Consider the following 15120-nt stretch of genomic DNA (forward strand, 5'->3'; position numbering starts at 1 on the left):
GAACCTCACACACTGAGACCCTTGTGGGAGTGTCCCAAAAGCTCAGGAAGCACCCCCAAAAAACAGGCTTAGGCTGGGAAAATGAACAAACAAAGAACAAGAGGAAGACCATTGAGAAATATTTTGCAAATGAGCCCAAGAAGGATCAAAATACTCAGTCTGAAGATGAGGAAGCACAAGCTCCTGCATCTAAAGACTCCAAGAAAAAACAGAAATTGGGCTCAGGCTATGATAGAGCTCAAAAAAGACTTTGAAAATCAAATGAGGGAGTTGGAAGAAAAACTCGGAAAAGAAAGGAGAGAGATGCAGGAAAAACATGAAAATGAAGTCAGCAGCTTAGTCAAGGAAATCCAAAAAAATGCTGAAGAAAATAGCATGCTAAAAAACAGCTTAGGCCAAATGGATAAAACAGTTCAAAAAGTTATTGAGGAGAAGAATGCTTTAAAAAGCAAAATTGGCCAGATGGAAAAAAAAGAGATAAGAAAACTCTCTGAGGAGAATAAATCCTTCAGACAAAGAATAGAATTCAGGGAGATTGATGAATTTACCAGAAATCAGGAATCAATACTTCAAAACCAAAAAAATGAAAAATTAGAAGAAAATGTGAAATATCTCATTGAAAAAACAACTGATATGGAAAACAGACTTAGGAAAGATAATTTGAAAATTATTGGAATACCTGAATGTCATGATCAGGAAAAGAGCCTTGACATCATTTTCAAAGAACTACTACAGGAAAATTGCCCTGATATTCTAGAAGCAGAGGGCAAAATAGAAATGGAGAGAATCCACCGATCCCCCAGAGAAAGAGATCCCAAAAAACAACCCCCAGGAATATTATAGCCAAGTTCCAGAACTCCCAAGTCAAAGAGAAAATATTACAAGCAGCCAGAAGGACACAGTTCAAATATCGTGGAGCTGCAGTCAGGATTACACAGGACTTAGCAGCAGCTACATTGGAAGCTCGTAGGGCTTGGAATACAATATACCGGAAGGCAAAACAGCTTAGAATGCAGCCAAGAATGAACTACCCAGCAAGGCTGAATGTCCTCTTCCAGGGAAAAAGATGGACTTTCAATGCACCAGGGGAATTTCAAAGGTTCCTTTTTGGAATGGCCAGAGCTGAACAGAAGGTTTGATTTTCAGATACAGGACTCGGGTGAAGCATAGAGATTGGAGGAGAGGGGGGGAATATGAGGGACTTAATGAGGATGAACTGCATGTATAGAAAAATGATACTGATAATATTCATATGAACCATCTCAGTTAATAGAGCAGGTAGAGGGAGCTTTTATAGTTGAAGCACGGGAGAAAGCTGAAGTCAAAGATAAAATATGGTGTAAAAATGGAGTCAATAAGAAAAAAGGGAAATGGAACGGGAGAAAGAAAAAGGAGAGGGGGAATAGTCCAAGCTATTTCACATAATAAGTTTTTTTTATTACAATGAGCTATTGCAATGATATGGAAGGGGGGAGGCAAGGGGCAATGAGGGAACCTTTGCTCTCATCAGAGATGGCTAGGAGAGGAAACAGCAAATATACTCAATGGGGTATAGACAACTGGAGTAAGAAGGAGGGGGGAGCAGGGGGAAGGGGTGGGGATGTGAATAAAGGAGGAGAGGATGGACCATGGGGAGACAGTGTTCAGATATAACACATTTTCTTTTTTTACTTCTTGCAAGGAGCTGGGATTGGATGGCCTGCCCAGGACCATAGGGCCAGGTGGATGCTGGGCCTCAGGGGTGGTATAGGGGCTCAGGGCTTCTTGGCCCCAGGACCAGGGATCTGCCTGCTGCACCACTCAGCGACCCTACAGCAGAGTCAGAGTGAAAGGAGAGAGAAAATATAGTACATGGTAGTGGAGAAATATGAAAGGAGGGAGTTGCGATCAGCAATGGCAACATTGGAAAAATATGGAAGTAACTTTTGTGATGGACTTATCATAAAGAATGTGATCCACTCAGAACAGAGTTGATGGTGTTGGAGCAAAGACTGAAACACATTTTTTGTTATTATTATTTGGGGGAGGGTGCAGGGCAAGTGGGGCTGGGTGGCCTGCCTGGGGCCACATAGCAGGGTGATCATTGGGTGTCTGGGGCCGGATTTGGACCCGGGTGCTCCTGGCTCAAGGGCCAATGCTCTGTCTGCCACCCAGCCACCCCTGCTATTATTACTATTTTATTTTATTTTGGGTCTTTTTTTTTCTTCTTTTTGGTTTTTGCAGGGCAGTGGGGATCGGGTGGCTTGCATGTCACATGGCTGGGTGATTATTGGGTTTACGAGGCTGGATATGGACTCAGGTGCTCGTGGCTCCAGGGCTGGTGCTTCGTCCATTGCACCACCTGGCCATACCTACAATTATTACTATTATTTTTTTTTTAATTTTAATTTTTTTTCTCCCCCTTTACTTTTTTGCCCAAGCAAGTCTATCTATATTCATGGGGGGAGGGGTATTTTGTTTACTTGTAAATAAGTATATTTTATTAATGTAAAGAAAAACATTTGTACAAAATGAGAATAAAAAATAAATTAAAAAAAGATTTTGTACAAATGATAAAATCGACTTATGAGTTGATGTGTTGATATTTTCTTGATAATTAAGGAATAGAAGTACATCTTTGATTTCCTCCCAAAATTTTTGCAACCTCCCCTATTTTAGATATCTTGAGAGTAAGTCCTTCAGTGATCTCAAAATTTGGCTATCTCCACCACAAACTTGGTTTGGTCTGGTGTTCTCATTTGTGTGTGTGTGTGTGTGTGTGTCTGTGTGTGTGTGTGTGTGTGTGTGTGTGTATGTGTATGAGTATGAGATTTCAACTTCCAGAGCAGGCATATTAGGAAAAACTAACATATCTAGCTTAAAATTTGTTCTTTAGCAGACCCTCTGGACCTCCTTAATTTGTAAACATAAATAATTTCTGAAGTTCTTTCTTTCCTTCTATTGACTATTCCTATACACAGCAGGCTTGTACATAGTAGCTTATATATTGTAATCCCTGATTAAGCTATTCGCCTGTTGAAAACAGAGACTATGTCTTAACTTGGTATCTCTAGTGTTTAACATAGGGTCTAGCAAATAGTCCTTGCTTAATCAATGTTTATTGGCTATTGAGTTCCAGATGTAATATCATGAGTTTCTACCACAAAATAATCACTATACCAGAGTTTGCAGATGTGTTAAAAAATACTTCAGAAACTTAAACTTATGGGAAATGTCTTCTATGCCCTTATTGTTTCATTGACAGAGAGGTGTCTTTGGAAAATACCACAGTTGGCCTACTGACATTTTACCAAATAAAATATTTTAGACATATCTAAAACACATTGAACCACAATCTATAATAAATCATAGAATTATAGCATGAGGAGAGATTTCAAAGATCAAGTCATCCAAACCACACCTGAACATGAATCTCTTCTTTAGTGTCTCTGACTGGTGGTTTTTCTCCCATTTTATATAAAACGATAAGAAATCCACTCATTCCCAAAGTATCCAATTCTACTTTTTTAGAATGGGAATGGAGATACAGTGATTGGTCTACTAAATATTCTACACACAGCATATAAAAGTTCAGAGGTAGTAATATTGAAAATTGGAATGTTCGATGCTCAGTGGTCAACAGGGAATTCATCTCTGAGTTTCTTTTGTGAAGAGACAGTACTTAGGGTAGCGTGAGGTACTGGGTGGTCAAATATAAGATCAGGCAAGTAGGTTGGCTCCTCATATTAGATGACTTGGAATGTAAATCTAAGGAGACTGAACTTAACAAGCGAGAACTATTGAAGACTTCTGAGAAGAAGAGTAACATGTCCAGAAATCCACTATTCATAAAGAGGATCTGACCAGTATATGGAACATGAATCAAAAGAAAAAGAAGAAAATATGTTACAATAGTTCATGCAGATGGTAGTAAGGACCTGTAATCTATCTAGTGTTGTTGGAAGAATGATAGATACAAAAGCTAATAGATAACAAATGGGAGCTGATTACTAGATTTAAGAAATCATACAAAAAAGAAGAAATAAAATAATTTTAATCTTTTTTTCATGAAAAATGGCTTTTTGGGGAAAATGTAGAAATATATGATGATCTAAGTAACATATAAAAATGTAAAAACAAAAGATATTTTAAAATAACATTAACTTTTTGAAAGAGATGAATGGCTTAATGGTAGTATAAATGACAAAAATAAAGAAATCAGGAGGAGGTCTAAGAAAAAAGATAAACACTGTTTTTGAGAAATTTTGGCTTTTTAAATACCAGTGGGATTTCTAGGTAGGAGATTTCCTTGTAGGTTGTTGCATATGCAGATCTAGAACTTGGAAAGGAAAACAGGTCTGGAAATATAGCTTAAGGAGGCATCTGTGTAACAGTGATAAATGAAGTCATATGAGTGAATAAGATTGCCAAATGACAGAAAATAGAGAAGATGACAGAAACCCTAGTGAATATCGACCTTAAGGTGTAGGTAAGATGAAAAGGAGGCAGAGGAGAAAATATAAAGCTAAGAAACACATACCAAAAACACTAAAGACTATATCATCTCTGAAGCCAAGGATGAGAGAAAAGCCAGGAGGTTAGGCTATTTCATTAGGTGATTACTGACCCTTGAGAAATCAGGTTCAATAGAATTGTCAAGGAAGGTTACACAGGATTGAGGAGGGAATGGGTGAGGGGGCAGTGGTGATATTAGATATAAATATCTTTCTCAAGAAATTTGTCTGTAAAGGCAGAAAGAAAAATGAGTTAGTAACTGAATGGAATCTTGATGCCAACTCCCAAATACCTACCCATTTTAACATTGCCATTATGCTTCCCTCACCACCACCATCTCAATAAATCTCAACTTCAAAGACACAGAAATTTAATGAAAGTAAATCATCCACCTGTTATTTACAACAGGACTGATAACCAAGCAACCAAATAGCATCCCTAAAGGATAATCATTCCTGGAACTAATTATGTTTGTGGATATTCTAAATAAGTTGTGTGACTATATTTTTCAGATCTCATCTGGAAGTGAGTTCAGACCAGTGGAAGCGTCTTCATCTCTCTCTTCAGGAACTCTTGGTGTGGCTCCAACTTAAAGATGATGAGCTAAGTCGGCAGGCTCCAATTGGAGGCGATTATCCCACAGTACAACAGCAGAACGATATACACAGAGTAAGACTTTCTTAAAGGATAGGAAATATCTTTGACATGGATTATTTAAATTGAGTAAAGTTCTTTTTAGGTTTCCTAAAGTCCAGAACTCTGTAACAAGCAATGCAAGATATCATGTGGGTAATTGTGAAAAGGAACCAGGTTATTGTTATGGTATCACATGGGAGAATAACATAGGATAATTCTGATAAAAATTACAAATTATTAGTAAGAAAAATTTCATGTCACTAGGATAGAAAAGAATAATAGTTTATTTTTACTCGACAATCATGTATTATAATTGTGTATGGAAACATTGAACTGTTTACTATAATAATAATAATAACTATAATAATAATAATAATAGCTAAAATGTAAAGGTCTGAAAAATGTTCTGAATCTATTACCTCATTTTATTCTGACATCAACCCTATGAAGTAGATGCTAAGACTATTCCCATTTTTCAGATGAAGAAACTGAAACTCAAGGAAGTAACTTACCTAGGATCACATAAAGAAAACAGCTAAGGCAGAAGTCAAACTCAAGTCTTCCTGACTCTTCAGTGTATCTATTCTTCCAGTACCAGCCATTTAACTGTCATACCAAAAGAAATGAAAAGGGGAAAAAGTCTCTATTCTTCATAAGGCTGGGGAAAGAATGTACATTTACAATAAACAACTAAAGAATATTTCAAAGGCAATATGTTAATTAGCAAGATGTAAAAGTGTCATAATGTAGATAGACCATAGACAGTTAAGTGCTGCATAGACTAGAGCCCTGGAGGTCTCTTCACTTCAGTAGGATCAGAGTTCAAATCTCAGACACTTAATACTCACATTTAACCCTGATTGTCTTATCTCTAGTTGTCTTGATCCATGTCTGGCCACTGGACCTAGAAGGCTCTGAGATTGCTGACTTAGCAAAGCATCCCCTCACTCAAATCCAACTCATGGGCGTGTGATGGCATCACCTTCCTTATGTCATGTTCTTCTAGAACGAAAGACAAACATTACATATAGAGCAGGTTAAATAAGGACTGAAGTTCTTCACAGTTAAGAAAATAAATATCATGGAGGTTAAGGAAAAGATCTGAGAGCAAACAAATCTTGAGCCTATGAGGGGTCTGGATCAATGGAGAGCAAAACAATATGAGTGGAGAAGCTATGAGCAAAAACACAAAGGCATTTTCAGGGTTTAATAGGAACTTTCTCTGACATGGCTGTTTGAATATTATATTCTATTCTTCATGATACAGATCAAGATCTAACTACTTAAATTATCCTTCTCTTATAAAGTGATATTTTAGAGGGATTGTAGTCTTTTTCATGTTGCTTTAGGTTTGGGGTATTTGGGATGTTTATTTTTAATTGTTTTTAGTTCTTGAACTCAGAAGAAAATTATTGGCTCTAAAGGGGAAAGTTGTATGACTAAATATTTTATAATTGGCAGGGGTGGTATTGGCAGAAGAGGCAGAGGGTGTCTAGATCTGTGATTTCATTCAATGCAGAGAATCTCCAAGATACAGATTGGTATACTGCCTATAATGTAAAGACTTAGAATTACCTCATGCTGTATATGAATACAATGATTTGCATACAGTTACACTGCTAGTATATGTTAGAGGCACTTGAATGTGGATTTTCCTCCCTCCAGGGCCTGCCACTGTGCTTTTCATACTTCATAAAAATAACATTTGCCATATAGCTTAAAAGTCTAATAGTTCATCCTCTGATTATTGCATTGTGAATTAAGTTAGGATCTGTTTCATTTTTTCTTGAGATTCCCAGCACCTAGGATAACACTTGACACAAACTACAAGATTCCTAAATACACGATGAATGAATGACCTCCCCTGCAAAAACTATCCCTTTGTACTTCTTTGTACTTCTGAGAACCCCAAAAGATGAAACACTGGTCTGTCCTTTATTTATAGAAGGAGGATGAAATCAAGCCATCATTCAAACAACAAGTCTTTGGTTTGTTTTCTAGTAGTGGTCATAGAATTGCACTTGAGCCTTGTACATTCTTTAATCCAGCCCCCTTATGACCAATGGCATTCATTTCCAATACAGTTAGTCCAGAGAAGGGGTAATGATATGTGTCCATTCACCAAGTGAGGCTAATTGGCCTCTTGTGGGGATGAACTGACCTGTAGTCAAAGATGAACTGAAATCTTGTTATGATAATGCTCTAGCAAGTGCACTGGCAAAAGAGGAACAGAAAAAAGAAGGATTTTCTGTTTATTTTGCAACCAGAGAAGGGATGGCTAGGTGGCTCAGTGGATAAAGCACTGGCCCTGGAGTCAGGAGTCAGTTCAAATCCAGTCTCAGACACTTAATAATTACCTAGCTGCGTGGCAAGCCACTTAACCCCATTGCCTAGCAAAAAGCTAAAAAAAAAAATTTACAACCAGAGTTTTTTTCAGACATACATACAGACATACAAATATTTTCAGGTATATGTATGTGTGTATGTTTGTTTGTGTGGTGTGTGTGTGTGTGTGTGTGTGTGTGTGTGTGTGTGTGTGTGTGTGTAAAGGGGGGAAGGGGGATTATTTGGATGACCCAAGCCTTCCTAACCCTTGTCCCTATTTCAATCACAGGCTTCTCAAAGAATATCATCACCTTGGTGTCAAGGATAGAACAACTTAGCAATATGTTTTACTCAGTTTCTTTCACACATTTATGAAATAAGCCTTTTTATAGTTTAGTGTAAGACCTATTTACTTACTGATGCTCTTGTTGCCTGTAGGAAAAAAAAGAACAAAAGATAATCACTGAAACTAGGTCACTCTGTCTACTCATCAAAGCTCACTTGAAGGGAGAGAAGGAAAACAAGAACTGCACAAAATTCTGTCCCCATCAAGTCTGTCTTTGATGGATTTTGTATTTTGCAGTTTTTTTTATTTTTCTTTGTCATACTTTTCAAGAATTCCATGAGCCTTCTCCTTCATTGTAGATTGCTTGGTTTGTCAAACAGCAGTTTGGTTGGCTACTTTTAATGTCATGGCTGGTTACTTATCATTTTAGAATTTCTATGTTAGGTACTTGGTGGGTTATTTCTTCCTCCCCAACCCCCTATTATTTACCACCATCTGGTCTGCCCTCCATTTTAGAATTCTCACACCTTTCTTTGAATTTGGTAAAGTAATGAACATTCCATTAAAATGGCAAAAGTAGTGAAACTATGATCAAATGAGGTTCATTTTCACCTTTCTTTCGCATAAACTTACTAATTCACACAAAACCATAGGTGGTCTCACTCCCACTTGTCAGTGAAGATTTATAGCCAAGATATATAATAATATCCTATTTTCAGAGCTATTCTTAAAGGGGAAACTGAATAGTCGAACCTTAGTTACAATGATGGAGAGAAATATGGTTTCTAGAAGAAAAATAGGCAGATTATTTCCATGAACAGATCCAGAATATAGTATCATTGTCCAGGGCTATTTTCTTGGTCATGAGAGGATATTAATATTCAAGTGAAATGAGAAGGAAGATACCTTCTTTAAATGGAATGATTTTAAGAGGTCAATAAAAACAATATTAACATGTAATAAAATGTCACTAGAAATAACTGAAGCTAATGTGTGCTTTGGCAAATATAAAATTGTTATCCTAGACCAAGAAACAACCTTGGAGGTCATCTAATTCAACCCCTTCAATTTATAGGTAAGACAATAGGGGCCTAGAAAGTTCAGAAACTTGCCTTGAAAGATCACATAGAAAATCTGGAAGTCAAATCTGAATCTTTTGATGCTAAATTTATTGTTCTCTCCATTATACCATAAGGTCACTAGAATCTTGGCAATAGAGTACCCTGATACCTCTTTATATTTGTTATTTGTCCAACTACCTTGATTAGTACTGCAATATCATCCTGTTCAAAAAAGCACTCCTTTTAAACAGACTTCCATTGTTTTACTTGAGTAGTCACTAAAGTGATATTTATTACATGTCTCCTTCAGTGATTAAGCTAGGGAGAGTTGAAAAGAAGGATATCAGAAAAGGGAATTTCTTGTCAGCCTATCATAAATTCCTATATTTATTTAATCCTTTTTATCCTCCCTAAAATATAAATGGAGATTAAATATACTGATGGAAACCCTTTAGGATTGTTTTTTGTTTCTATTTTTGCTAATGAAATTATTTGTCATTAGGTTTTTCTTCTTTTAACTTAAAATCTCTATAATCCCTTCCTTATAAAACACTAAGGATACCTTCAAAGATCCATGAAAATTTCTGGTTAAGATTTAGATGGAGGGAATCAATATATACATTATTAAAACAGTGGACAGAAAGCCATTATTGCATTTGTGTTGTTGACAAATGGAAAGGCTTGAATAAAGTAGTTTACTTGGTCTTTTGTCAGGTCATATATTATGCACATTCGATTTCCTCTGAAGTCACCACAAAGTGAGAAAGAAGTTCGGAATTTCAATGAAATTATCCTGAAATCACTGACTGCAAATTATGCATTCATTTAGGCTAATTCTAGTATCAATGCTTGCCTGCTTTCATTGGCCATATTTCAGACTGTGTATTAACTTCTTACATTTCATTGTTATCAAGTACCATTTGGGAATTCAATGAGAAGAATCAAATTCAAAAACATATGCCAAGCATAATATGTAAAGTATTTAATTATGAACACTCTACTCCCTAGTGTTGAATCAAATCAGCAATCTAGACTAGAGTGTTCTAATTCAGCTGAAGAATTATCAAATCTTAGAATTGGAAGGGACTTCAAGGGCTATCTAGCCTAGTCTTGACTATAGAAGAATCCCTCTCCTAGCATCCCCAACTTCACTTGAAGATCTTCATTGGAAGAAATTCCACTCCTTCTCAAAGGAGGAATCATAACTTTTACTCCCCTGACCTTATATCTCACCCCTGTAAATATCTATCCATCATTCCTAGTTATGGTCCCAGAATCAATCATAATAAATCCAATCTGTTGGGGATAGTCTGTTGTTTGTTACTGATAGTGGTGGTAGAGATTGCTCCCCTAGTGGACACTATACCAACAGCCCCATAAGATTGCAGTCTCTAGAGGAATTCAGTTGTAAATCAAAGTATGATTCAGTTCTGGTGCCATAGCCACTTCTGGAATAAACCTAAATTTCTAAGAAGTCAAAGGTGACTCAATTATTACCAGGTAGTCCTTATGATTAGTTGAGATCAAACAGAATCATGGTCATTTTAGAAGATCCCAAGGGTCCAATTGTGGTCAGACTGATTATGGGAACATGAGTCAAATTTCTTTTGTATCTTTGCCTAGTAATATCACCATTGTCATCATCATCATGGCTAGCATTTATATAACATTTGAGTATATTTTACAAAGCTGTTCATTACATTTCACTTAATCCTCACAATAGCTCTTCAATTTGCTATTATTATTATTATTATTATTATTATCATTATTATTATCATCATCATCATCACCATTTTATAGATGAGGAAGGTGAAATAAACAGAAGCTAAGTGACTTGTCCAGAATCACACAGCAAGTAGGTGAGATGAGACTTGAGCTCATCTTGCTATTTCCAAGTCCAGAATTCATCTGTTATATCATCTAGCTTCCAGAATGATAGGTTTGGAAAGGACATAGATTATCATCAAGTCAATTCACAAGCATTTTGAAAGTGCCTAGTATGTATCAGACATGTTAGAAGGTGGAGATGCTAATGCATGTCTGAGACAGTTTCTTCTTTGGAGGATCTTCCATCTTCCTGAGAAAGAGATAAAATATAGGTAAGCAAATATAGGATGTGTATAAAGTAAATGCAAAGTGATTTTGGTGAATAATTTCCATCTAGTTCCATCCCCAGTTGTCAAATAATGATGCACTTAGATTTAAGGAAAAAATTCTAAAGATAATAAAGAAGGAAGCTTTACAATTTCCATGATGTATTCCAACCCTGTATTTTAAATAATACTTTTATTTCAATATATCGATAGAATATTTCTTATTATTCTGTTAAACCAGCCCACTCTTTATCAAAATCTTGTCTACCTTTCTCTCACTATCCTTTGTACCCAGAATTGATACCCCCTAGACCCCCTATAACTGTTTATTAATAACCTTTCTTGCCTTCATGGTTCATAATTCTCTTCTAAGAAGACTTAATTAATGCCTCATAAATCTTATCTTTATTTATAACTTTCATCTGAAAAATAATAAACAATAAGAGATGACCATTTTGTTTTTCTCCCCAACTTCTTGCCATTCTTCAAGGTTTTCTTCCTCTCTCTAGTCCATGTAGTTTCTCAGGCAAGGCAAAATTGAACATCCACGTTTATTTTTGTTTTTGTTGTTTTTCATTTTTTCTCTAGTCTTCATATTCTATTAAGCATTCTATCTTTGCTTTACATTTTTTTCTTTCATATCTTAATACTTTCTCAAAACTATCTAGAAAGGAACATCTTTTTTCTGTTTGATCCTTTATTCCATCAGTCCTTCAAATACTTTCCTTTTCTCGGATAAACATTTTTGTCTTGAAGGCAAGTAAGATATGTTAAACTCTGATGTGATTTCTGTTTTTACTACCATATTAATAGCTTGTTTTTTCATGTTTCTCTTTCTTGATCACTCCACAGATTTCAGTAGTGAACTTGGTATTATTTGTTGCCTCTAATTTTGTTGGGTACAATTACCAAACATAGTTGACAACAAACAAAAAACAATTTACAAATTCAACTTTGTTTAAAAAACTGAAAGTACATTCCTGCAATATGCTTCTTCATCAGAAACTTTCTAATCCTTGACATCCTAGCAATCTAAGTCCTAGAAGAGACATAAACATGAATTTGATGAGCAGATGGAAGGATATGGTGCTCTTGAAAGTAACAAGAAAGAGGGGATCTTTGGGGGCAAAGATAATGAATTCTGTTTTGTATTTGTTGAGACTGAGATGCCTACAACCATCATTTTCCATAAAATATTAAAGCTTTATGTGGGTCTCTTGAATTCCATGTGTTAGAATTCAGAATATATGGGGCTTTCAACTATCTACTGTAATTCAAAAATAATAGTTTGCAATTTTTTAAAATAAATTTATCGTGTGGACTACCTACCTACATATGTAGCTAGGAAAGTGAAGGAGTACATGATATTTATGTTATGTGAAACTTTGATCTCAGGAAATTTTCTAAGAGAATGGCCCTAAACTAAACCTTATTCACTTGAAATTAAATCTTAGAAAGAAGAGAGAGAACAGCATACAAATTCCTCCATCTTAGTCTTGATTTCTGTGTAAATACAGGGAACAGGAACTTTGAATGAGAGAGCATTGGCTATTTTTTTATGTCAGCATGTAAAACAGCATGACCTTCAGATTCCAAATACTAGTTGATGCGTAGGAGCCAACAAGCAATTTCTTGTATGTGTTCATTCTAAAAATATATTCAATAAAACTTTTATCTATAAAGAGTTACACATAACACCCATTTAAAAATTCAAGAACCTGGGTATCATGCCTTTTAACAATTAACAAATAACGTATTATGAAAAGAAGCTTAATGTATTTCCTTATTTTTAGTACTGCTCTATTACTGTAATCCCTTGGCTTTCTTTCCTTTTAAGGCACAGTATGATGCTTTGTGAAATGCTGTTTGAGGAAAATACTTTTAGGTAAATAGCTCAAACCCATCACACATTTCATATTGAGATATTTAATTTTTTAAATTACAAAACCTCTCTGTGCTATTTTACTAGGAACTGTTTACCAAACATTGCTACTAAGCAAAAGTTTCAAGTCTAACATTTTTATTTTTACATTCCCAATGCGTCATTTCTACCTTTAGGAGAGACAGCATAGACTGTGGTAAGAGCTATCTTCAGAATTAGGAAGACTTGTATTCAAATCTTCCATCTCTTCCTCCTGAAGAGCCACCTATGTGCCCCAATGGTAATCTAGCCCATAGAGTGAAGAAAAGTAATTAGAGAATCAGCTATGGTCATCCCTATAAATTTCACTTAGATTAGAATTCTGCAGTTTCATGATTTCCAAGGCATTTGCTCCCTACAACCCTTGTTTAAAGTGTTTTCCTTCTGGCTCACAGTTTGACAACAAGCTCAGATATGCATTATTATATGAGGGGCATGACTCTCCTTGAGCAAATCTTGCCTTCCTTTGTCAAACACTCTCAGGGCTGACTTGAGGAGACTTGCACCTATGTATGACTGATATGCCTACAACTACAAGACAATGAGTTTCAGTCAGTAAATAGATAGTAATGGCATGGATGTCCATATGCAATGACAGACTCACTTTTGATTTTTCTTTTTATTCTGATCCTTGAGAAATCATGAAGAAATTATGGACTTTGTAAGTCTAGAAAACTTGAGAGGACCACTAAGAAAAAGGGGAAGATAGGTCAGGAAACAAAATAAATAAAGGAAAAGAGAAATTTAAAATGTTATGGCCAGAACACTGTGTATGTATTTAAATATTCCCTTTCATTTCAAAGTTCTTTTTTCAGTATATACAAATTAATTTTCAAAGAAACGATAATAAATTAGCCAAAGACTAAGAGAAAAAAGTGATCAAAAATAATTGATTAATGACTTGATATTAACCTTATTGTTAGCTATTTAGTGTCCCTGGATCTCAGTTCCCTTGACTGCAAATGGTCTGGCTTCCTCTATATTCTTTTTGAGTGCTAGGATCCATAATTCTATAGAATGTTTTTCATTATTATAGCCATTAAAATATTTAAGAACATTTTACTGGGTTAAGTTTTCACATTACTCTAGGGATTATTGTTGTTGTTATCTAATAAAATTCATTTTTAATTTCTTCATAAACCATCAACAACTATATTTGACCTTTTCTACATCAAAAGTTGTTTGTTTGTTTTCCTTTTTTTTTCCTTTTAAAGAGCGCTGACTCCAAATAAAGTCAAGAAACTCTTTTCCTGGCTCTGACACTTGTGTGACCTTGGGCAAATTACCTCCCTGACTTTCATCTGAAAAATGACAAAATTGGACTAGATAGTCTCAAGTTGAATAATCCCATGTAAAAATAATGTATAATAAATGTATAATCTCATCTACAAAATTAGAATATTGGAATAGGGACTCACTAGCTCTAATTTATATGGACCTCTGCACTGCAACTGTACTTTATCCCTGAGCTTCACATGAAATTCTCTCCCCAGGATGCTTCCTTAACACCATGAATAGATGGATTTGATCAAAGATAAACAGCTCTAACCCACTGTACTATCTGCCATTCTTGATTGCTCTGTTACTTCTGATAGTATCACCATTCGCCTTGTTATGTCATTCTCAACTCACTCTCACCATCACTCCCCCATTTCCATTCTGTTGCCAAAGCCTGCCAATTTTACCTTTGTAGCATCTCTCATTATACATCCTTTATCTTTTCTGATACTGCCATCACTATGAATGGTAGACCCTTACCATTTCATGTCTGGACTATGGTAATAACCTACTGGTTATTATGGTAATAACCTACTCCCTATCTCAAGTGTCTCACCTCTCCAGTCTATTGTCAATTCAGTTGTCAAATTAATATTTCTAAAATGTTAGTCTAGCCACATCATCTTTTATTCATAGACTCCATTGGCTCTCTCTCACCACCAATATCAAATATAAAAATCGTATCTCTTCTATTCCAAAAGTCTTTTACTATCTGATCTCCTCCTAATTTTCCAGGCCTCTTACACTTTACTCCTAGGACATACTTTGAAATCTAGTGACACTGGCCTCCTTACTGTGCCTCCAATATTCTAGACTCCAAGCAATTTTACTTGCCTGGTTTTACATCCATGGATTACTCTTTCTCCTCATCTCTGCCTTCTGTCTTCCCTCACTTCCTTCAGGTTCTAGGTAGAATCTCATCATCTACCAGAAGATTTTTCTGATTCACTTAAATTGAATCTTCCTTCTGTTGATTATCTCTAATTTATCTTATATCATGGTTGTAATAAATAGTTGTTTTCACAT

General features: G+C 35.6%; 1 protein-coding gene across 8 annotated transcripts in view; it reads left to right on the plus strand.

The window, feature by feature from the left end:
• The window catches only part of DMD (dystrophin), a 2282785-nt gene that overhangs the window by 1878381 nt on the left and 389284 nt on the right, over positions 1-15120 (plus strand). For all 8 annotated transcript variants that reach the window (XM_074220296.1, XM_074220284.1, XM_074220285.1 and 5 more), the window contains one exon: positions 5007-5163. In XM_074220296.1, coding sequence (XP_074076397.1) covers positions 5007-5163 — 157 coding nt within the window. The remainder of the gene's footprint in view (positions 1-5006; positions 5164-15120) is intronic.

The sequence above is a fragment of the Macrotis lagotis genome, chromosome 1 (genome assembly GCF_037893015.1).
Source record: "Macrotis lagotis isolate mMagLag1 chromosome 1, bilby.v1.9.chrom.fasta, whole genome shotgun sequence".
In the NCBI taxonomy this organism is placed as follows: domain Eukaryota; kingdom Metazoa; phylum Chordata; class Mammalia; order Peramelemorphia; family Peramelidae; genus Macrotis; species Macrotis lagotis.